This window comes from Polypterus senegalus, chromosome 3 (genome assembly GCF_016835505.1).
Source record: "Polypterus senegalus isolate Bchr_013 chromosome 3, ASM1683550v1, whole genome shotgun sequence".
NCBI classification, from domain to species: Eukaryota; Metazoa; Chordata; class Cladistia; order Polypteriformes; family Polypteridae; genus Polypterus; species Polypterus senegalus.
In genome coordinates this window covers 96,095,341-96,121,252 of record NC_053156.1, presented here as the reverse complement: position 1 = coordinate 96,121,252, position 25,912 = coordinate 96,095,341, and the positions used below count along the sequence as shown (strand labels likewise).

The 25,912-nt window shown below is 34.9% G+C and overlaps 2 protein-coding genes across 5 annotated transcripts in view; one reads left to right on the top strand and one right to left on the bottom strand.

Annotated features, from left to right (window-relative positions):
- Positions 1–25,912, top strand: part of cep85l (centrosomal protein 85, like) — a 144,955-nt gene that overhangs the window by 38,462 nt on the left and 80,581 nt on the right. The window contains exon 3 of the mRNA XM_039747638.1: positions 15,129–15,880. Within this exon, the coding sequence (XP_039603572.1) occupies positions 15,129–15,880 (752 nt within the window). The remainder of the gene's footprint in view (positions 1–15,128; positions 15,881–25,912) is intronic.
- The window catches only part of pln (phospholamban), a 30,310-nt gene continuing 21,524 nt past the window's right edge, over positions 17,127–25,912 (bottom strand). For 2 of the 4 annotated variants that reach the window (XM_039747639.1, XM_039747640.1), the window contains exon 3: positions 24,856–25,607. In XM_039747639.1, coding sequence (XP_039603573.1) covers positions 25,298–25,456 — 159 coding nt within the window. In that variant the 5' untranslated portion in view covers positions 25,457–25,607 and the 3' untranslated portion in view covers positions 24,856–25,297. Of the gene's footprint in view, positions 20,295–20,462; positions 20,523–24,855; positions 25,608–25,912 lie in introns of those variants that run through there. The other 2 variants (XR_005632948.1, XR_005632947.1) reach the window with 2 other exon arrangements.

The window sequence follows — 25,912 nt, the reverse complement described above, 5'->3', positions numbered from 1 at the left end:
CGAAATGTAAATGTACTCCTGATAAACTATATGCAGATACAATCTGTATATGAAACACACTTTAATGAGGTCTTGCAAAACACAGTTATTGTGGGTTATATGTAACAGGTTTTAAAGAAGAACCCACAGACCATACGTTTGCCACCCTTGCTGTAGCTTGACTTTTAGTGATTTTTATGTTTTTTGTTGCTATTTTATACTTATTTTCAGTCTAGTTGTGGCTCCTTTGGAAGTTTACTGAGGCTTCCAGTAAGCTTGGCCCATGGGTTGAGATCCACTGCCTTAGATGCCTGTTGTAACAGAAACTTAATGTCCATTCTGTTATAAGGCATGAGATTAAATAGTTTTTTTTAATTGTTTTTCTTGCCCATCATTACAAACTATATAGGATAAGCAACATAGCAATATTTCGTTTTTGGGTGTACTACTCCTTTGTCATGAAACAAACATTTTTGCTGTGTATAATTATTCTTATTTTTTCTAGCCTGGGTGTTTGTCTCAGTGTTATTCAATGTTTTTTACATTTAGTTTACTATTACAATGTGCATTCTATGGTATAATTAACTATTTTTGTGCTTAAAAATCTTTAAAGAAAATATATTTACATACAGTTCGTACGGTCTGGAATGGATTAATTGTATTGACATACAATCCTATGGGGGAAATTACTTCGGGTCACGATCAAATCAGGTTACGACCAGAGTTTTGGAATGAATTATGGTCGTGAACTGAGGTTCCACTGTATATAGTTATCGTCATTTGTTACACTGAAGACAGTGAATGATATCTGCATATGAAGTCTTTTACTCATGTAGCTAACTGAAAGGGAATACTGTAGACAATTTAAATACCTCTTAACATTTCCTTACCAGATTCTTCCTGTCCTTGGTCTCTTACCCTGTGATGCGAGTTTATTTCTGATCTTAACCATCTTTCTAATTAGGCATTTTCAAATGCATAAATATCCTTTCATGTAAGACGGTGGGAATATATATTCATGCTTTTTTCACAGGTAGATGAGAGAAAATATAGCACAATAAGTGGTGTTTAAAATCCCCTGTTACTTTCCTCATCATTAAAGCAACATTCATTGATGCAGACCTTCCTTACTTAGATAGTGAGTCAACTGCTTGCCTTTGTGTGTTTGGTTCATGTTGAAATATATTTTCTTATTATATTAACCTTTGTAGCTCATGTTTAGATTTTTTTACATATGTATTTGTCTATTAACATTAAATCCATGAATGGAGAGATGAGAGAGATGTCTAGACTAAACCTTTGTAGTTTGACATATGGAGAAAAGCACACATGAGCATCTGTAACTGTCCTTCGTGATATGATACAATACCTACTCTTACCATTATAGTCAAAATTTATATAATATATAGTTATAATGTTTATTTTATTCAAGATGCAAATGGCTGAAATTGAAAAGAGAAACCTTGGCAGAGAACAAATAGAGGCCTTTTAATTAAATTAACATGGAAAAAAAAATAATCTCCAAGACAAGCACTTTTAGCAGTCATCCTCAATTTACACAGTAGTTGAACACTGAACATTGTTCAGGGATTTCACACACTGAATATCTTTTGTTGTTCATAGTTTAAGAAACACTAGGAAACTGCACAACTACTGACCAAATTTTTAAAGACTGTACAAGACTGTACATCCTCACTTATGGATCACTTATGGATTCTCAAATTCAGAGAAATCTGACCTAAATTAACCTCTGGAAGGAGCAGCATATAATCCATGAGCTTGTAGCCTAATAACACAGTTTAAGAGATGGGCCTCTCTTATGTGGTCATTGGTTTCACATATTAACATTAATGGTAGAATTCAAAACTAATTTTGTAGCTTGTAAGCTTATAGGAAATATGTCTTACGGTGAAGGGAATTTCAAATTAAATACTATTTTCTGGTGAGTGCCCAAATTGAAATGGATTGCTATTGCCTAGACTTGAAATCAGCAGTAGAATAACATGATGGGTATCAAAAACATCCAATCATTCATCCATGCCTGAAACTTTCTCAAGATGTTAGAAGAAATATCATAGAAGCCAATAAACATTCAACAACACAGCCAAATCTGGAGCTAACTCTGCCCTGGAATCATCTGTGTCGTATTAACAAATAACATTTCTTTTATTTACTTATTTTTCCATGGAAATACTCAAAATCCTGGACAAACAAAATGTAAACTTACATAATTGTATATTTAAACATTTTGGTAAAGGCAAGTAAACTGCAAGAGCCCATGTCCCAACTAAACAGCTGATTATTTATAAGTGTGCAGATTGTGTTCCGATACCCGTGTTTAAATTAGCCCAAGGTATAAATAAAATATTACGCCCGTGAAGATTGGTCTTCTGTTCCACCATAACCTGTGATACTAACATTTTACCTCCAAAAATCACAACTACCTCTCATAACAAATGGTCTCTGAATGCATAGGCGTGTCCCCCTTCAATCTACGTAATATAAAATAGGTTAGCTGGGATGCTTAGCTGTGCTTAATGGCATTAGGTTGGCTGCTGGTTTCTCTTCCTTTATATTTGTGTGTCCCAGGAATTGAGACTTTGAAAAATAAAAAATATCTGCAATCAAAGGAGAAGTTTTACAGTAACTGCTATATAAAAGTACCCACATTTACTTCTCAAAGTTGCTGAAAAGTTCTAGTTAGAGTCAGACAAACTTTACTTTGTTTCCCTTCAGTATTTTAAATGATTATATGAAAAAGGAGTCTAGATATTTGAAGAAATAAATACACAGACTACACTCTTTACACTTTTAAACACGTTTTAGCTGTCACACCCACTCAATAGGGTGTCACATCTAAACGTTACATCAAAAAAACTACATTATTTCATTAACAACTTAAGGGAATGAGTTTAACAATACAGTGAAAAGACATGGTGTGCAGATGGGATATCATCTAAACAGTGGTTTAGCAATAACTTTGGAGTCAGCTGTTCTTCGATTCTGCATTATCCCTATTAAACCTGAGTAATTTATTCTTTACTTCATTTGATTTTACTTCAAAAGTCATTCACAGAAAACTCCACTGATGCCAGAATATACAAGATACAGGACATCCAAAAGCCAGCTTTGGCTTAGGTTTGGTTAATGGTAATATTATTCTTAATAGCATTTGTTTTACAAATCAGAGGAGAGTATTCAGTCCTTCTAGTAGGTTTATAAAACTGGTAAATTATATATTTCTGTATATCTTTAATTTAACAGTACTTTCACATAAAAAAAGTAAAATGATGGGATGAGAGATGGTTTGTTTGGTCGACAGTTGGCTTGCAGTGGTGATGATGCATCTATCCATTATCCAACCCACTAATGCAGTACTGCATTAACATGAATTGAAGTCCTGTCTGGACAATACTTGTATTTGAGGCAGAAGAACTTTACAGGTGATTGTGGTAATAAAAAAAACACATACACACAGGTTTTCATTCCAAAAAAGAAATCGAGGCATCATGTTCATTCTCTGATTACATCAAGCATGGCTGCAGATGTCTTTCCAAGCATCTGTCATTTTTCTAACTGGTTTATACAGCTCAGTGTCACCGTGGAATGTCGCACACATCCACTGTTAGGCTTATAGGACTGTGGGATGTGTGTGGAACTTACACACTGGCAGTGATAACAGTTGGGGCAAATTAAAATCAAGGCAAATTTCAGATGAACTGGCTAATTGGTTTGTCTATTTTAAAGGTGAAATGAGCTGCTTCATTTGGACTTCAAAAACCAAGCATAATGCAAACTTAGCCTTTAATACTGTATATAATACAGAAAAAAAATGTATTTAGTCGTTCAAGCACAAAGCACTGCGATTATGCCAAGACTTCCCAAATTACATACTTCATTGCTAAATACAAATATGGAAAGGCTGAATTTGCAGCATTTGTTTGGTGTTTGAAGTCCAAGATTTATTTCTGTAATCCTGAACTGAATTAGGCAAGTTTTGAATATGAATGAATGGAAATATAACAAACTATTTTGCCTCTGGATTTGTACCTATTCTGTAGAAAATTCAGGTGGCATGGATGAGTTGGGACCTGCAGAGAACCTTTAGCTTTATAGCTGTGGGTGTCCTGTTCTGAGTATTTATTTATGTATGTATTTACTAGTCGGCTCTGCCCCCATGCTTGCTTCGATCACCAACCCCCAGGTGGGCACTAAGCACTAGCCACTTTGCGTCTCTGCAGCTCGTGTATGGGGAAGCGGATGCAAAATTTAAACAGATTATTTTCATGGGAATTGTTACATATGCATAATAGAACTATTTTACATTACAACGAGTAATTAACCATAGTAAAAAATAGTAAAACATAATAAATTGAAAGAAAATTGGTATTCTTTGCGTTATACATTTTCGTTCTGTTGGGCTTTGAATTTTAACACACAAATAATTTTTAAACTTACACTTTTGCTGTAAAACTTAAGTAAAAACAATATTTGGAATTAACTTTTTGTCAATATCGCATTGAATTTTGATTCTGTGTTTAGACTTGCATTGTGACAACGCAGCATATAACTGCCCATGAGTGAATATTGTTTCTTTCTCTCTAATAAATAAACCGACTTTTTTAAATGTTTGTCCCTGTGATTTGTTAATTGTCATAGCAAAAGCTATTTTAACGGGAAACTTATAATGTTTTAATATGAATGGCATATCAAGATCTCCTTTGGTGACTAATGTTATCCGCAGATGTACAGTACTACATTACCTTTCTTGTCGCCTGTTACAATTTTGCATGTCAGAATTGTTCACCCACTTTTGAATGCAACTTATCTTGTCCTATTGTATAGCCCATCACTCATACGTAAATGACTCGATAACATCCATTTTTAACAGTAATTCGGGCGATGGAAGACCGGACAGTGTTAACGGTTGTAGATTTTCATCTTGATATTAGAAGTTGATGTTTTCATCTTCTCACACCATCACCACCAACTGTTTCAGCATAGAATATTGATACGCATTTAACCAATCTGCCGTGTAACCGACTGACAATTTTCGCATTAATTCGTTTGACTTCGTTTCTCAACTCTTCAGTGGAGAGATTTGGTGGACCTTCGTAGCCACTGCTTACTATTATTTTCCTGTCTGTGGAACTTAATGTGCATTTTTTAAGTGTGTATGTTGAGTAATTTGAAATAAGGTTACTAATGTTACATTTCATTTCCTCCAATTGTTTATATGCTGTGCTGTGGTAGCTTAGTGTTAATAACAGAATGTGTCTTAAGACTCAACTGTCTACATTTTAATAATTAGCTGTGCCAGGTTTTAATCAATGCCAGTGCTCCACTCATTCTGGAAACTGTAAACTTTTTTTTTTCCTTCAAAAAAATCTTCATTTTCTTAGTCATGTATAACACCATGCAAGTGTGGGTAAAGGATGGGGTGCGGTGGTTTCAAATGGAGTTTGAAAAGCTAAGAATGCTACAAGTCCCATTGAGTAAAATGCAGCTACTCTCTGGGTAAGTGGAAACAAATCTCACCATACCAATCATAGGGGTTCATATTACCAGGTGTTCACCCTGAACACAACACTGGTCGGAAGAGATTCATGGATGCTTCTGTTTCATGTTACTGTGGATCATCACATGAGAGACTACTCTCCTAACAGCAAAGACTGCTTAAATAATAGAAACTAATAGTTTGATCAAGATAACATTGTTCTGCCTTTCACTATAAAGGCAAACAAATGATAATTTGTTAGGGTACATGGGAATTATATGTCATAAAAAGTGCTGAAACAGGACATGTATAACTTGATTTTACGGTTTCTGAATACCTAATAAAAGTAAGGGCTCAGGCACCATTTCATTCTTCAAGTATTTCCGAGACAAAACCCATTTCAGCTATAACTGAAGATGTTTCATACTCTAAGAAGCAGTTCAATAGAGAGAGACCACAAATTTTTCAATCCCTAAAAAAATAATTGGATTAAAAATAATTGTATGTGCCTGAAACTGGACAAAGATAATATTTAAAATTATTCCACTAATTAATTTTCTATTCATCCCACCTACTATTATGCTATCAGGTACAAATTAGGAACTGACAATGGACAAGGTAAACACCCACACTTATCCATAATGCGGCCATTTTATAGTCTATAAGTAACCTTGTGTGCACATTTGTGGGATTTGAGTTGAAAACTGGAATACCTAGAAAAAAATCCTTGCAAAACCCCTGAATGTCATACAAATGCACAAGTTGCTGGGAGGCAAAATGTGCTGAGATTGGTTGCCATTTTTGTATTCCTCCTAAAGTTAGTTTTAGGGATTTGTGTTGTTTTTGCTATCACATCCTAATTAAAGAAAAAATTACATAAGGGGAGCAAAGGCCACTTTTAATCCATAAATGTTACTTTCTCACCTTTGCTTTTATCTAATAAAGATTTCTCTTTATTGCAGTAATTAGTTTTGATTTGACACCGTCACAAAAGTCATTTTTGAGATGTTCAAGTTATATTTAAAGCATGGCTGGAAAATCACTGTTTGAGGAATGGTAGACTGTTTTGCATTTGCATTTTCTATGATCAGGCATTTGACCTTGCTGACCAGACCATCTGGGCATTTTCTATTAAATAGAGATACACTAATAACGTAGTAACTAGTATATCATGTTCACTAAAGTCTAGTATAGAGGGGCTCATATTTTAATGTATCTTTTATATTTCATTTGACTTGTAAATTGCTCAGTTTGTGCAAAAGAAATATTTTTTCTGAAGAAATAACAAATTGTGAAAGGCAGCCCTATGATTAGCTAGTAGCCTGGCTGGTGTTGCAAAGATGATATCATTTCTTTTTAAAGCTGGTTGCTAGGACTGTATGTTTTCCTACATGCTACGCTGTTAACCTGCTTTCCAAATAAGGAGGGACTTCTAGGATTATGTTGGAATAATACAAGGCTGTTTCTAACTGTCTCCTAGTTTAACCCACTGTTTGTACGAAATGGATACATTTGCATTATAACTGTTAATAACTTTCTTAGCATGTCAAACTTATGATACAGTAGGTGTTTTTTTTTTTTTTTTTTGGTCTGGCTGACCATTCATTTGGGGATAATTCTGTAATAGAGTTGATGCTTGTGCTCTGTTCTGAAATGACAAGAGTCTGCCTTCCAATATATCACTTTCCATCTAGCTTCAGGCTCAGTGGCGCACACTCCTAATATTCTGCTTATGGTGAAATTTTAGACAGGGGATCTTAAAATACATGAAGAGTATAGTAAGGAAAATATTCAAAGTACTTAACAGTTTCTTGAATGGCCTAATTAAATTCAGCAGTTTAAGTCATATACTTTCACAATCATCAAGTTCAAAATCGGCCATTTGTTATTGCAGTACATTTGGTAACAATTGTGTTTCATAAGAGAAAACTCATTAAATCTTCCCGTTTTTTGCTGCTGACATCGCAGTGGCAAAGCACATTTAATGTAATTTAAATGAACAGTATGTCTTGTTACACTGGTATGTTGCAAGTATTCAGCAAAAGAGTATATTCTTGGTGGAACTTACTTCTTCATGACACTTTGACACACTGCTTAATGTTTGATTAAACAAACTAGTTGAGTCTGAGTGTGTGGGCAGTTGGGTGTTATATTTCCTTTATGACGCTGATTTATAATGACAAAAGTGCTTGAGTGTTCACTAAGATAATTTTCACTGATCTTTACCGTGCATATGCATAGATAATTGATTTTCTGCAAACATTAGTATTATTGTGACTCATTATTCAAGTACGTACTTGTTCTGGCCTTCATGCAGGCCTTTACTTTCACCCCAGTTTTCAAATGTAAATCCTGATTCAATACTAATAGACTAAGTGATTTCAAAAAACATGTTTTAAATGTTCTTATGTTATTTTCAGTCAGTTTGCACACATCTCTTTGTGACAACTTCTCCTTAGAAGATATGGACCTTCATAAGTGTACTGAGAAGGGAGTTTCTTTACTAGACTACCATGCCGCTCTGGAAAAGCTCAAGGAAATCATGGATTATCTGAATAAGAGGAGGTTGCCAGGCCTCTATGGAATCTTTTGAGGTTCTATCCACTTTTTGGAAGTATTTTTCAAATAAACGGATTCATCTTCATAAACCGAATACCACATAGGCTGGATTGTATGCTTGTTATACACAGGAGCAAGGTGATTGGAACATTTGTCCTAAAGTATTTTCTACAGTTGTGCCATGTTTTCAGTGAGCAAGGGTTGGTGGTAAATAGACGATTGTCAAGTACGGTTGTTTGTTTTACCCTCACTAGTTTTGGAATCTAGTTACTCCAAACACACTATGCAGAGCTGTATTTTTCAGATCTGTCTTTGCATTTAACTTCCATGATCAGTCAGTTCATAGTTTTCAATGGTTAGTCTTATCTTTATTACAAAAGCTGACAGCTAGACCTCCACTTAAACTTGTGACGGCAAGATTTTCAAAGTGATGTTACCGGTGCATTGAAAATATCACTTTGCGTATGATTCTGTCACATTCGTTGCAAAACCTGAGATCCCTGACTGTTGTTTAATGGTAAGATCTTCTCATTAAAGCAAGTGGAAAATGATTCATAATTATGACTTTTTTTGGTTTTATTACAATGCTTTAAAATCGGTGCTTTAAATAGCCAACATGTTGTGTGCAAAAGTTAGTCTCCCGTCTTATGTGGTTACCTGTTTGACACATACAGTGATCCCTCGCTATATCGCGCTTCGACTTTCGCGGCTTCACTCTATTGTGGAATTTAAATGTAAGCATATCTAAATATATATTACAGATTTTTTGCTGGTTCGCGGATTTCTGCAGACAGTGGGTCTTTTAATTTATGCTACATGCTTCCTCAGTTGCTTTGCCCAGTTGATTTCATACAAGGGACGCTATTGGCGGATGGCTGAGAAGCTACCCAATCAGAGCATGTATTACATATTAAAACTCCTCAATGACGTACGATATGCTTCCCGTGCGGCGCTTCGCATACTTGAAAGCCCAAACAGCACATATTGATTTTTGATTGTTTGCTTGTCTCTGCCTCTCTCTCTCTCTCTTTCTCTCTGACATTCTCTGCTCCTGACGTAGGGGGTGTGAGCAGAGGGGCTGTTTACACAGAGGCTGTTTGCCTAGAGGATATGGACGCTCCTCCAAAAAAATGCAGAAAGAATACCTTCACATTGCTGCCTTCCTTGTAGCTGCTTTGTCCGGCGGTGCCTCACAAACTTAAAAGCCCTATTGATTTTTGATTGTTTGCTTTTCTCTCTCTCTCTCTGACATTCTCTGCTCCTGACGCACACTTTTAAGAGGAAGATATGTTTGCATTCTTTTAATTGTGAGACGGAATTGTCATCTCTTTCTTGTCATGGAGCACAGTTTAAATATTTGACTAAAGGGTGTTATTTCATGTCTAGAGGGCTCTAATGATGTTAGAAAATGTATTTAGAAAGTCGTACACAGGTTTTCTATGCTCTAACTGTGAAAATATTTGATTTATAAATTAAGAATCCTTCTTCGCGGAAATTAATTTATCGCGGCAAAGTCTGGAACGGATTAACCACGATAAACGAGGGTTGACTGTAATGCCTAAAACAATGAGGTGTAATTAAACATATTTAGGCTACATGTATTAAAATGTCTTGCATGTCTGTAAAGTAGAAAATAAGTAGACTGATTGTTCAAACCCTGACTTGTTACTGTGACAGTCTCATAAGTCACACATTAAGCACTTTTCTTTGTGAGTCCACAGGTACCAACAGGCTTGTTATTTGGAATGCCATTATATAAACATTATCCTGCCACTGCCCACTGGTCATCTTCAAAATAATAAAACAAGCCCAAGTTTGACCTGCTTGCCTCTTTCTTGCTTTTTTTACTTCACTTGCTATTCTCACTCTATCACCGTCTTACTAACTGACCCATATTCCTTGTGATCCCTATGAGTACGAGCCAAAAAAAACAGCCAAAAAAAGGGAATAAACCCTTATGAACCACATGTTCTGTCATTGTACTCTGCTACAGTATATTATAGGTGCATCTCAATAAACTAGAATATCATCAAAAAGGTTATTTCAGTAATTCAAAAAGTGAAACTCCTATAGAGTCATTACACACAGAGTGATATATTTTATGCATTTGTTTCTTTTCATTTTGCTGATTATGACTTACAGGTAATGAAAACTCAAAATTCAGTATCTCAGAAAATTGGGATATTGGAATTGGTCCCCTCGGGGTTGGCAAACGAAGCAAAAAGTGGGCAAATCCCCCTAGTATGTATGTATGTATATTTACAGTGCAGTGGGTACAGAAAGTATTCAGACCCCCTTCAATTTTTCACTCTTTGTTATATTGCAGCCATTTGCAAAATCATTAAATTCATTTTTTCCCCTCATTAATGTACACACAGCACCCCATATTGACAGACAAAAAAAAGAATTTTTGAAATTGTTGCAGATTTATTAAAAAAGAAAAACTGAAATATCACATGGTCCTAAGTATTCAGACCCTTTGCTCAGTATTTAGTAGAAGCACCCTTTTGAGCTAATACAGCCATGAGTCTTCTTGGGAAAGATGCAACAAGTTTTTCCACACCTGGATTTGGGGATCCTCTGCCATTCCTCCTTGCAGATCCTCTCCAGTTCTGTCAGGTTGAATGGTAAACCCAATTGAGCATCTCTGGAGAGACCTAAAAATGGCTGTCCACCAACGTTTAAGTCAGGGCTCTGGCTGGGCCATTCAAGAACAGTCACAAGAGTTGTTGTGAAGCCACTCCTTCGTTATTTTAGCTGTGTGCTTAGGGTCATTGTCTTGTTGGAAGGTAAACCTTCGGCCCAGTCTGAGGTCCTTAGCACTCTGGAGAATGTTTTTGTCCAGGATATCCCTGTACTTGGCCGCATTCATCTTTCCCTCAATTGCAACCAGTCGTCCTGTCCCTGCAGCTGAAAAACACCCCCACAGCATGATGCTGCCACCGCCATGCTTCACTGTGGGGACTGTATTGGACAAGTGATGAGCAGTGCCTGGTTGTCTCCACACATACCGCTTAGAATTAAGGCCAAAAAGTTCTATCTTGGTCTCATCAGACCAGAGAATCTTACAGAGAGTCTTAGCAAACTCCATGCGGGCTGTCATGTGTCTTGCACTGAGGAGAGGCTTCCGACAGGCCACTCTGCCATAAAGCCCTGACTGGTGGAGGGCTGCAGTGATGGTTGCCTTTCTACAACTTTCTCCCATCTCCTGACTGCATCTCTGGAGCTCAGCCAAAGTGATCTTTGGGTTCTTCTCTCACCAAGGCTCTTCTCCTCCGGTAGCTCAGCTTGGCCGGACGGCCAGCTCTAGGAAGGGTTCTGGTCGTCCCAAACGTCTTCCATTTAAGGATTTTGGAGGCCCCTGTGCTCTTGGGAACCTTAAGTGCAGCAGAAATTCTTTTGTAACCTTGGCCAGATCTGTGCCTTGCCACAATTCTGTCTCTGAGCTCTTCAGGCAGTTCCTTTGACCTCATGATTCTCATTTGCTCTGACATGCATTGTGAGCTGTAAGGTCTTATATAGACAGGTGTGTGGCTTTCCTAAACAAGTCCAATCAGTATAATCAAACACAGCTGGACTCAAATGAAGGTGGTCTCAAGGATGATCAGAAGAAATGGAAAGCACCTGAGTTAAATTATCAGTGTCACAGCAAAGGGTCTGAATACTTAGGACCATGTGATATTTCAGTTTTTCTTTTATAATAAATCTGCAACAATTTCAAAAATTCTTTTTTTTTGTCTGTTAATATTGGGTGCTGTGTGTACATTAATGAGGAAGAAAAATGTATTTAAATGATTTTAGCAAATGGCTGCAATATAACAGAGTGAAAAATTAAAGGGGGTCTGAATACTTTCCGTACTCACTGTATATGTATATTATTGTTGTATTATTATTATATATGTATTCCCATTTTACTCTTATTAAATGCTTCATTTGAAAAGATTTTGTATATAAATAATGTATTTGCATCCTATGAACAATTACACTCTATATTTAGTTTCCCATCAACCCAATTTTTCCCACTATCTCTAAATTAGAAACTTTGCTAAACAAAATCTGTCCAATTTTCCTCACCTCCCAACTATTTCTATTCCAAAATAAAAATTGATCAGTCTTGAAGACGCAGACATCACTTCTGTAATATATAAAACCATTTAAAAATCCCTTCCTTTTAAAGACCTCAAAGTACAGTGGGAAAAGGATCTCTTACTCAACATCTTAGAAAAGGAGTGTAAGGCAGCCATGCACAGAATTCACTTGAGTTCCATATGTGCAAAGCATTCAATTATTCAACTTTACATTTTTTATGGAGCACATCTGTCTCATTTAAAATTGTCCAAAAGGTTTCCAGGGCAAGATCCAACCTGTGAACGTTGCAATTGAGCTCCAGCTTCACTAGGCCACATGTTTTGGGCGTGTACCAAATTGACATCATTCTGGACAAAAATATTTAAATACCTATCAGAGACCGCCTTGGTGTCCTAATCCCTCTTAATCCATTAATAGTTGTGTTTGGTATACTTCTAGATGGATTTGAAGTGGAGAAGGACAAACAAATTGTAATATCCATTTTTCACTACTAGCTTGTAGACTTCTCTTGATCAACTGGGAGATTCTTAACCCACCTCTGTTTAGTTAGTGGGTATCTGATGTCATATACTATTTGAAACTGGAAAAAATCGAATTGTCTCTCAGAGGATCTGTTTAAAACTTTAAGACCTTGCAGGATCTAATTAATAATATTATTTTAGAATAAGCACTTATATTGGGCGGGAGACTCCTTTCCCTATATACTACTCTCAAAAGTATTACTTTGGCTGTTGACCTTTCTCTCTTTCTCATGGGTGGGGATGAATTAAATTTATTTTTTTTAAGTTTGTCTTGATTGTATAGAATGCTAAGTGCTTTAAATAAATTCAATAAAAAAAGAAAAGCACTTGTAAAGCATTCAGGTTTTCTTGAATATTTTGTTATGTGAAATTCAGAACATTTCTACCAACTATTTCTCTTATATTTTGAGTTTCAGTTTCTTTTAAACATATGGGGAATATATCATATACTCTTTTGTTTCTTTTATTTCACTAGTTATTCTGTTTTGGCATGGTTTTAAGTGAACTCGGTACAAAAAATACGATTGGAATATGCTGCTTCAGCAGTGGTTTGTCTTTGCCGGCTTTTCAAGCTATATTCTATGGTAAATTGTTATATGCATCATGTCAACTCCAGAGAACTCTGTACCATGTAATTCTTAAATAATGGAGTGAGTGATGAACGATAGAGACATAATACCAAACTCCAGTGTGAAGTTATATTATAATCTATTGCACATTGTAATTTTGTGCAGCTTTTTCAGACCATATAAGGAAACTAGTCTAGAAATTGAGAGCCAGCTAAGCTGTGCTTTTTATATTACTCATTAAAACCAGATGGAGCTTACCACACAGTGAACAAAATACTGTATACCTTAGGACTGTAGCTGTTTAAAAGAGCTGGCTTTAACACTCCTTCTGTCTCTTTAAATGTGATCTCAGTGTAGAGTATTTGCAGTTTGTCAGGAGTGCAATTTTGAGAACTTTGGCATAGCAGTATGAATTTTTATGACTAAGTGGTGGTTGTTTTAAATTTGGTAATGAGGCTAACTCCTCCCTTGTGTCCTAAAAGAAGGGTCCTTAGGTTCTAGCAATGGTTGTAATAAAATATAAATGAGCATTATAGAACGATTACTTGACTGTGTGAGAAATGTTTGCACCTTCATAGATATTGCGGATGAATACTGGAAATACAAGGGAAATGTCATCCGCTCTCTCATTGCATTAAACAAGCGTGATACTACAAGTGCAAAAGTTTCTGAACACATTTTGTGTGATGCTTTGTAGTCTAACAGCCTGAGAGCTGCAAGTTGAACTGAATTTTACAAGATAAAATCCCACATGTGATATTCTGTGGGGTTCTCAAGTGATTTCTTTGAACTAGGTGATGGTAAACTCAATCCATTTCACTTCTTTTATAGTGTTCAACAATCTTTACACAGCAGGACTGTCAAATATACATTCTACAGTAATTTAATAACTTTGTTTTATGATTTATTTTGTTTTTTCTCCAATTGTTGAGATTATGCCTTTTTACTTTCTTATGAACCAGTGTATAATGAATATATACATGCTAAGAAACCGTTTGTAACCACATGGAGTGTGTTTTGGAGGTTTGGCTATTTGGGTTGTGTGCGTTCTCTTCATAGTGACTCTGTTGCTGACAAGACTGAGCAATAAATTGATACTTGACATGGGATGGACTTGTCAAAGTTATACGTTAACCTGAGTGAATCTTGTAAGTCCACCCTTGCTGAATAAATTGTTTCTGGCTTATTAAAAGATGTTTACTCACTTTAGACCAGAAAGTAAATACTAGTACAAGCAAGAATTATTATTATAATTCTTCAGGTTTAATTTTATGATAATAAATACACACTTGACCACCAGGAGAACATTCCAAGTCCACACAGGAAACGGCAAAGTTTGAATTCTTGCCCAGAAATCTGGAGCTGTCAGGCCACAGGACTACCAGTATGTCACCCATTAAACTATAATATAAAGTATTAAATATCCATTTAAAAAATGTGTAAATAAAGAGTTGTTATTTAAAAAAAAATTCATTGTATTAACCAATTAATTAGTGGACCACTAAGATTTTTGCAAGGAGGGACTGCCAATTATAAGAATATGGTCAAAGTATCTGCAATTTTAAAACTTGGAAATAAACTTAACTTTAGAGACGTATGGTATATACTTTAGATTTTACCTTCTCTCCAAATATTCTTCTGGTGTTCTGCTTCTGGTCCAATGCTGTATTGTGAACTGAAGTAGTATTGTGCGTGTTGCATGTTGTGTGCTCAGTGCATGAGTGTGCCTTATTTTTGCTGACAATACCTTATTTGGTTAGTTTGGAACATTAATGAAATTCATACATGACAGTTTAATTTAAATTAATGATTTGAAGTGTTGATTGTATGTCTTGAAATTCTAAAGCATTCTTTCCATTAATAAGAATTGTTTTTCAGTGTAAGTCATTAATTGGTGTCTCTCTCATTCCACAGATCACTCCAGTTCCAGCAGCACTTACCTGTTTAAACCAGTCAGTATGCAGGGATCCATACCAACTGCCCTTGTAATGCCATCTACCACCAACATGAGACCTAGCATGCGAATAGCAGGCACTGATAGAAACTCCTGCTATACATTACCAAATCATGGAAGAAGCACTGGTACTCAGGATGGTCCTCTGGACATGAAGGATCCTCGTCCTATAAAGAGATGGTCCTCACTCACTAAGCTCAGTGTGCCTGGAAACTGTTCTGTGGATGGTAGGGCTTACATGAAAGACGACTTAAGAACATGTAAAGAGGGCTTGACTGACAGTGCAAAATCCTATAGATGTAAGCTTGCTGAAGTGGACAACTTGCACTTTGTCATGGGCCACTTAACAACGGAGGAGCGTCAACTGAACCAAATACGATCCTTGGGCCCAGACCCAAGGTGTAAACTCAGTATGCACAACAAAGTGAACTCTAGTCCCACCCCCTCACTGACCAGTAAATCAAATGCCTTAGACTTGTCATTTTGTGCCTTACCTGAAAGTAAGCCTGTGGCAACTGGATCTGAGATGTACAAGACATATAATCCTTTGGGTCAGCAAACGATAGAGTGTTCACCCATTCAACCTTCTGTGCGGACTCAGATGTGGCTTAGCGAGCAAATGCATTCAAATCACAGTAAACTGCAGGACAGTAGTTGTCGGTTAACTTCCTTCAATCAGCTGGAGCACTTCAAGAATGCAGAGATGCCACAGGTTAGTGTTAAAAATTCAAAGCTGACATCTAGTGGTTACATTTAATTGTAGCACATAGTAGTTGTAGTTATGCTGACTTCTAGTTGAGCATAATGAAATGCTTCCGTTTCCAACTGTGATAGCTTGGTTTTTTTTAGGTTTCTTATTTATGGTTTTGAAATGTGCTCTGGTAATTTACTAGGGCTTCTTTTTTAGCACTTAATGTATAGCAGCAACTATTTTGGTTCATTGTGACATTTATATTGAGTAGAGTACTCTGTGAGATCTGAATAATGTGCAGATGTAAAAAAAGATGTAGCCCTGAGAGAGAAAGAAGATTGAAATCCAGTCATGGAGCAAAATTAAAAAATTATAAGGAAAAGTATACATGTTCTGTTAAACATAATTTTGGCAACATCATGGTAACTTGTATTTTCTTATTGATCCATACCCCCTTTTTCTTGCCGAAGGCACAAGAATGCAAAATTAAGTTATACTATATATCTGCTAGTTATTGCTAGATGTGTATTTTCAACAATTTAGTTTTTATTTTGTGGAATTAAAACCACAAGAGACAAAATCTCTGAAAGATGCCGAGTCAACTATGAAAGAAAAAAAAAATAAGTTAGAACTATCCTGACTATGGACTAGTATGTGCATATGTATGAAATATCTTATTAGCTTACTGATGTTAAAAAAAAAAAAAAAAAAGTACAAGGGACAACCAACCCATGGCACATCACAAGGCATTTTCACATATATAGCCTCATACAGTATGCACATACACACACAAACATACATGTACACATACCTATATGTATGTATGTATGTACAGTATGTATGTTTGAGTGTGTGTGTATATATACGTGTTTATGTATATATGTATGTATATGTTACTTTGCAGGTAAGTGTGCATATGTAAACAGTTTATATAGCAGTATAATTTGAAAGTAGCAGGCTTATAACCCAAATTAGAATTATGACCAATATTTATGACACATTACTGTTGACAATTTTTTAATTTTACATATATTTTTGCCTAGTGTACTCTAGCTCCAGGCAAGAGCATCTTGTTTTTGTTTTTTTTTTTCACTTTTTCCAATAACTGATGAAATTATAGAATTTTTTTCACCAACAGTATTGCAGTGTGTCTCCTTACACTCTGCTATATTTTGTTAAAATGGTTTCTTCTCCGATTATGCTGACCTTTTTCTTTAGTTGCTATTCCTGCCAAAGTAGGTGATTAAGAAAAGGGACACGATTAAGCTTGTGTCTGTTTTTTTTTAATTATTTCATTCATTTTGTTATTTAAACCTAAAATAAGCACACACAGTATGTTTGTTTTTAGAAATGTACACTTTTACATAATCACTTTATTATAACACTATATATAAAGATTGACTGAAATCCCCAAAACTGCAAAAAATGCATTCGAAATCCAATGTGAAATGGAAATCTTAATTATCATATGATGTGTTGTATTTAAACATATTCATAGCCATTTAATAATAATCAGGGGTGCAGTGGCTGATGCCTATTTTGATAGTGCTGGAAACATCCTTGAGCAAAGGTACCAGTACACCACATGGCCCAACCACACACCCCCACACATACACACACATACCCTGGGTTAATTTGATATTTGCTAATTAACATAACTTTTGCAATCTTAGAGATTTAGGAAAAAAATTGGAACAGAAGTTGGGTGAACCTGCACTCAATGGACAGTCATTAGATTCAAAACCAGGATGCTGTGCCCATCTGGCAACATCATATACTGTTGTGCTGTCCTATATCGTAACATGTTAGCACAACTGACTTGTCGTTACCTTTAATGTACTGTTAGGGCCTGCAATTCACTTCTGGCAGAAGTGTTTTTCTCCCAAGTGTAACAAGTGTGGGAGATTTTAGAGCAGAGATGGGACAGGGAGATATTCTTTATAAACCCTATGCTAATAGTATGATCATCATGGAATACTTGGATTTGTTTTTACTGTGTGCACATACTAAATGTTACCACTGATACTTGGTATTTGGTAACAGAAAAATACTGCTTAAAATAATACTAAAAGAATAAAATTTCAAACATTAATATCGGTGCCCCATAATTTAGTAATTGCCAATGTTATTCATTATAATGTCTTTTACAGTATCTGTTTAAAACTGTACATTTTTAAAATCAAGTTTGTCAGAGTTCACTATGAGGTTTGTAACATTTGCTGTTGTGACATTTATTTTTGCCAGAGTATAAGAAATAGACTTCAGCTGCTTAAAAATATTTAATATTTACTTAAGAGTAATATTTAAGAGTAAATAATGGACAAGTCAATTTAATTCAAATTTCAAATGCCACAAGCTCCTGCTGCTTTACTTTCTGAATTTCTCACTCCTTTTTCACATTTATCCCAAATTTAAGGCTACATTTGTGAAATCAAACATCATTTGAACACAATCCATTATTTCAGAATGAATGTTAAAAAAAATTGCATTTTTTTCTATGGTTTTCAAGGTGCTTCAAATATGAGATAATACTTTGTTATTGCTTATGCCTGTTTACTAATCATACAGAATTAGCCATTGAAGTGGACTAATGCAATCAGCAATAATTACGAACTGGACCTTGCATTCTGTTTGTTCCATTACAATTCAAATATGTGTCATTTGTGCTTTTGCTGTATTTGTCACATTTCAGTTGTTCTACTAGGCCTCAGAAACCCAAAACAATATGCATTTTGTTTACTTTTTCATCAATAAATATGTGCTGTTTTAGTAGCCCAATTAATTGCATGTCTCTGCAATTACATATTTTGTCTGTACATTACACACTAATTTTTTATTCTTACTTTAATTTTGATCTGAGTTACACAAATATCTGTATAATGGGTTAGTTTTTTATGTTGAAGTATAATTTCCTTTAAAGTATTTTTCTTTGTGGATAACTAGAGTGTCTGCCATACAAAGGCACAGCCAGATTCCTTTATGTGGTTTGTTTTTTATTAAGCTTTCAGTATGTTTTAGTGAAGCTAAAGCACAAGGTAAAATCTATCAGGTTTAACTGAGTAAGTAACACCTCCTTGTAGTTTGTGTTTTTTAAAATATGCAAACACCATAAGGGCTTGAAAGTGTAGTTTTAAAGCAGTAGCTATAAAAAACAAATGTATTCATTTTAAGACCCCAGGACATTGAAAGAAATAACTTACAACATGCAATGCTGCTGTTTTGGATAAATGTTTTGTGACCAGAATGCATAGATTTTGCGAATAAAGTTGCATTTAGATTTTTGCCTAAACTGAGCTTTTCATTATAAATGATTATTATTCATTCTAACAACATGATGTATTTTTAACCAATTGGATGAATTTTCATAGTGCCTTTTTGTACCCGTAAATTGGCCTGAGATGCCGTAGTTTAGACAAATTCCCACCCAATAGCTTTCTGAAAACTGAGGATAGCTTGAAGAATTGAGACTTCTATTTGAAATCCATTGTGAATATATAACAGTATGTTGGCAGTGGCATTCAAAATGTGTATGCTGACAAAAAACGAATGTGTTTTAAGTATTTCAAGAGGATAATAGGATATATAGTCCTTTTAACATACAATAAGAATACTTTTTTTTCTTCTTCATGAAATTTACTGATAAAACAAAGACAAAATATGCCTTTTAAGTATTAAGAAGAGAGAATCTTATTTTTCTGAAATTGATGACCACTAGGGGGTGACAAGCCTTTATTTTTTTAATAACCTGGTATTCTGCTTGCATGTTCTTGGATGTGTAGCTAAAATACAGCAAAATGAAAATCTGTGTAATCCATATCCTATATTGAGTTGTTAGTAGATTGTTAAGTGCTAAGTGTTAAGTAGTGTACATCCTAAAGTAAAGGTTTATTAAAAGTGAATCATGCCATATTATGTACTGTATACTGCTTTGTGCTTGAGTGTATTTTGTTATGTTTAGTTGTTATACTCCATCAAAAAAAAAAAAAACCACAAACAGAGCTTTCCTTTTTTATCTTTGGCAATGGAGCCATTCTCTATGTTCTCCTTGACCTGTAGTACAGTATATTCTTCACGGGCACACTTTATTCAGTTCCCTTCTTCAAATCATCTGCATTACCTCCGAGATTACTTTAGTTACATTTGTCGTGGTCACATAAGCTTCACCAGAATTAGCATCAGGATCAGCACTAGGACAATTAGGAGGAAGTTGAGCAAGAGATTGAGGCCTCGGTTTGCTGATAAATCCATTCTGTTCTTTTACTTTCACACACTGTTAGGCTGCAATAGATGACTTCACCTAGAATAGAAGGGTTTTTGAATCTTGAAGTGTTGAAGAGCTGTAGACTAGTCTGGGATCTTCAGTTGGGCATCTGTGCCTTCCGTCCTTGTGTAACTGCAGCAGTTTCATAAATTGTGTGATTCTTTGTGTGGAAATCTGTAATGCATTACAAAAAAAATCAAATAATGGAAGAAACACTTTTAAAAGTCTTATTTTGATATGTCTCTTTAACAAGGTAACCATTTAAATTTTCATATGTATTTTTTTTAATTTATTTTTTGTAGGGATTATGCAGGGAGTTGCTTAAGTTTGTAAAGTAGTTACCTTCATCAGAAAAGCTGCCAGCCAAGAATCGAAATTTTGAGGAGCTGGCGGACTGTCTCTCTATGGATAAGCACAAATTTAAATCCTTTGGTGTCTTAAGACATTTAGAATATCATACATGCTGTATAGCCAACAATGGCAGCACCATTGCATGTGAGACATCAGTAGACACTATTTTTGCATGCGTTGGAATATCTTAGTTTTAGTATTGCCAGGTTTCATTTTAATTCATAATATTTAGGGAAAACAATAAAAAAGTAGCTTTCACCACTTATTTAGTCACATCTGACTGCACAGCTTCTTCTGATATAACAATTCCACTGGAGCTTACAAATCAGACTGATCCTTACTCTCAGTAGAAGTAACAATTTTAAAATTAATAATTTATTCTTATAATTAATTCTAATTAATAAGATTTAACAGTTCATGTACATTTTTCTCATAATTCTCCCAGTAAAAATAAGAATAGATGAAAGTGTCATGTAATAAACAAAATGCTTAGAGATTGTACATAATCTCATATATGTAGCTACATAGCCAAAAATGTCACAGGCTACATGAGGAAAGAGATGTTGAGTGATAACACGAGCAATACAAATGTAAGGACTTGAAAAAAACTTGTTCTTTTTCCTCCAAAGCTATTTTTGGCCCATCATGGCACTCTGACAAAAGTGTGTGGGCCAAAATTTTTATAATGTTTAAGGTAAAACCCATCTGGGTAATTTTTCTGTTACTTAATACAGTAGTAAACATGTATAGTTTACATTAGGATGTATAATCCTTTCTTGAATTGTGATTTTTACCCCTGAAAAAAGTTTTATTTACCTAAAATATTTATTTTTTAATAAAAATAAAACAAAGAAACTTTTACAAAACAAGGTATTACGCAGGGAGTAACTTTATACACAAGACAGAGAAAACCCCAAACCATGTAACTACGCAGTTAACTGCAGTGTCTTTTAATTTGTAGTAGCACATTATTTGCAGTCCCTTGTAAATGTCCTTAAGCAACCCCCGTTCATATATTCATATATACTGTTCCTGGTGGTGAATAAGCTGGACATGTTTTGATTTGGCTGCCTCTAGTTCTGTAGGGAAAGTATGTTGGTGCATTTGTCAAATTTAACATTTTCCTTCATGCATCTGTCACCACACACTTAAGTTTTGCAACCACCCAGCACTTGATCAGGTGTTTTTTGAAACCTATTATGAACCACAGAAATCAAAATTAAAAAGCATGTGCATTTGACTCCAAGGCACTTTAAAAAGGTACTGCATGTTTATTGATAATATAAATATATATCTTACTAAAATGATGATGTTGATATCACAGTTAACTAAGGCAGTAGCACCAAAATGTAAATTGAAAGAGCATTAGTGCCCATTAGTCCCTTTTACGCAGTTTTCGTTAGGGGGTTACCTATAAAAGTGATCTAACATTATAAAAAAGGCACTAGGCCAAATTGTGAAAAGAGCATGAGGTGATTTTTGCAACATGCTCAAAAGGTATTAAACTTGCCTCCAAAATCCAACTCTAGCAGATAGATATTTTTGTGGAAACCATAGCCCTAATTATGCTACAGATTGTACATTTTGATTGGCAAATTGGATTAGAGGAAAAGTAAGTGGCCAAGCAAATCGGACAAATCAGCATTGTGTTATACTGAGACAGTAGTTTTCACATTTTTGCCTCCAGACCACCACCAAAATAGCCAGCCAGTACGATAGCATGAATTTTAATTTATGTAGTAGAATTCTGAGATGTTTATGAGTAGCAATGATCAATTATAGTCAAGTATAAAGAGGCAGCAAACTAAAACGTTTTTTAATGCTTTTGGATTCAGTCTCTCTCAATAATACGTCTCTCATCAATGATGAACAAGTTCCAGTTTTTTCAAATCAATACTTGTAAACAGCAGTCATAGAATGTAGACCAAGTCATTGTTTTCTGTCTCTAATATCTATGTAGTTGGTCTTCCCCTAAACGCAATTTATTAGTCCCTTAGTTTGACATTGTTTCAACCCTGAATTTTACAAAGCTATCACTGTGTTATAGATTGTCTATTGTGATCTCCCTTGGACATTTTTTTTTATTATTCTTTCATGCCTAATATTCTTGAATGCACTGTTTCTTCTTAGTTTGCTTGACACAAAAGTGATAACAATTGCTTTGAGTCTTTCCATACTGGATTCTTGTACTTCTTTGGTTTTGATGTATGGTTATTTTTTGTCTCTTGATTTGTCAGTTTCATCTTGTGTTGCTTATGATGCCCAGCATTATTTCAGAATCACTCTTAAATGTGCCTATGTCCATTGGCAAGCCTCATGCCACCTCAGTGACAGAAAAATGCTGAGGATCTGTCTTGTAGGATCTCCAAACTGATTAAAGAAACGTGAATCTTTTTTTTTTTTTTAACTGAACTGTTGCTTTCGCAAAATTACCCCGTCTTCCCTGAATATCAAATATCAGTGAAAGTATTGACACTTTGCTGTCATTTTGCGAAGAACACAACATGTCCTTCTTTCCAGTTAAAAAGCATTCTGTCATCCCTTCATTAACTCTCATTCAGAATACAATCATGACTCCCTAAACTCACTCAATTAATTCATCCTTTTGTTTAATATCAGATCATCAAAATCCCTGCTACTGAATTGACAGGCTATTCAGTAAATTCCAGTAACATACATTGTGAATCATCACTACTTGTCTTCTATCAACTTCATATCAGACATGAAAAATATCTGACATCAGTGTTTTCACTGCAAACACTTCTCTTTAACACTGTGATTTTTAGTCTGTGGTACAAGCTTTGTACTCTAGGTCTGTTTTGAATGCCTTACAACTTTCATATTCATATTGTACCAGAAACACATCTTTTGTTTTGCATTTTATTTTAGATCTGCTTTACATGGGGTAATTTTTGATCTCCAAATCTTGTGTAAATGCTGTATTATGTTGTCTCTGCTGATCATTTTAGGATCCGCTTACTGTTTTTTAAATTTGAGTTTATATACGGTACTCTAGGATCATTTCCTTTTTTTTGTTGAACTATCTTTGCATTGTACTTTATCATTGTAGTTGGAAATATATTCTTGTATTTACAGGGTTGCTTGTGATTTTGTACTGTGTGAAAGGTGTTTTGTATGCTTTTTATGGATAACTTATTTTCACAATAAGTGAAAATTTACAATTTGCTAGACACACAATCTTATAAGTAAGGTAGGTAGTGTGACATAATAGTTAAAAGTTTTGAACTTCAGACCCTGAGGTTGTGTGTTTAAAGTACTACTTCTGACACTGTGTGATCGTAAGGAAGTCACTTCACCTGCCTGTGCTCCAGTTGGGAAAACAAAGTATAACAAATATAACCAATTGTATCTAAAATGTTGCAAGTTGCCTTGGATAAATGTAAAAAAGTACAAGCTAAAATGCATGTATAACCAAAAAGTAAATGTAAGTCAGGGACATAGGACTTTGCTTGCAAATACTTTAATGCAGAATATAAGATACTCTGGATTTTTCTTTTGTTTTGGCCCATTCTGGCACTATAAAGTTGAGTTATGCCAGCCTTCATTCTGCCAAAAAGTTATAACTGTCATAATAATTTAATTTGGTATACAGGATCAACCATTTTATTGCCCATTCATTCCTACCTACAGCATTTAATTTCAAAGAAGTGGTGCCTTTTGAAATATTAACAAGTTCTTGTTTAATGCCTTTTTTTTTCTTTAGTGGTTTTCCTTTATAAGTGTTTTTATCAGATAGGAATTTTGCTCATGCAGGTATTTGCCACTAACAGAATTTTTCTGCTCTTAATTTAGAGTTGTTATTAGTTGCTGCTTATAATTTAACATCTTACACATAGATACTTTATTAATCCCAAGGGGAAATTCACAAACCTGGTCTTGGAGGCATCTTGCACGTAGCAATGAATGTCATTTTGCAGAATTGGCTTAAATAGAATGGGTCATAATTTAGAAGCCCAGATAATTAAAAAAAAAAATGCAAATTTGAAACCTTGCAGAACAAGACGTATCACAACTTTTGAGTTGACATAAGATAATCACAAATATCTGAGAATTATATTATTTAATAAATTACTATTATAAATAATTGTCACTTTGAAGATTGGAGATTTATTTAAGAATAGTGCATTTTTGTTGCAAGGAGAGCTTCTGTTTTTTTATATTAAAAGAGAAAAGATGAACTAAAAAATAATGTGAAATGGTTCAAAAGAAAAAACTTAAATGCTAAGTAACCAGGTATTAAATATAATGTAGTCAATGATGATATTGTTTGTTTTACCTGAAACCATATTTTTTTTCGAGACCACAAATAAGTTGTTCCATTTTTTGTATGACAATTGATGCAAGAAGGAGAATCGGGATTGAGTGTATTGTGCCAAATCATCCCTGCTTAATCGGGACTCTTTAATAGGATCAAAATAAATATTTGATGTATTTATGAAGCAGTTGTTTAAAGATTTTGTGTAATTACATTCTCCTTCTGTCTTTCACAACTCATGCTGATTTATTTTACATACAGAGTATCAGATCTCTATACTTACAAGACATTCTTATTTTGTTCAGAAAAGTATGTGGCATGCAAATTAACATTTGTAAATAGAATAGAATTTCTGCATCTTTTACAGGGAAAGTACAAAACGAGTAGAACCGAGCAGTTATGTCAGGTTGTTGGTGTTTCCTTTTAACAACACATTGCTAACATGGATTTCTTTGATCAATTTACTCATCCTCACTCTTGCTTTACATCACAGTTCAGTTTCATGCTGGTTGTTGTTCACTCCTCCCATTCTGTGAAGACCAAAGGACCTTCATAGAAGGAGCACAATTATATAAATTAGCAGAAGACAAATCAAAATAAGACAGAAGTTGACAAAAAGCTCTTGCAGGTTCTGTTTGGTTTGAGGGTTGACTTCCATGGTGGAGGCCCTTCTAATAGCAGATCGGGTCATGTGCTGCACCTTCTCCATGCTGTCAGTGACGTGAAAAGGAACAGTGGGTGCAGAGGTTAGCAGAGTGCTATAGGTTAAGGAAAAAGTGCAAAGTATAAGGAAGAGGTGATTCTTTTTTTGCAGTGTAATAAGGTAGTGAAGTCTTCTTGTTAGCCTTTGTTTTGCAGTGCTAAGAAAGCAGAAAGAGAGAAAGAAAGTGTGTGAGCAGAGGTTGTGAATATTACTAGACATTCACAGTTTAATTACAAAAGATTAATAGGTTTATCAATTAACTCTCTTATGCCTGTATAGCAGTGGTTCTCAACCTTCCTGGCCTTGGAAACCATTTTTTTTTCAGCTTGTTCGGGGATGGCACTTTATTAGCTGTAATTTTAGTTCCTTACTAGCCAGCATTTTCTTCTGGATTCCACTCATTAACCAACAGCAGTAAGTAAATTTTCAACATTTAAATACAATGTACATAATAAATGAAAC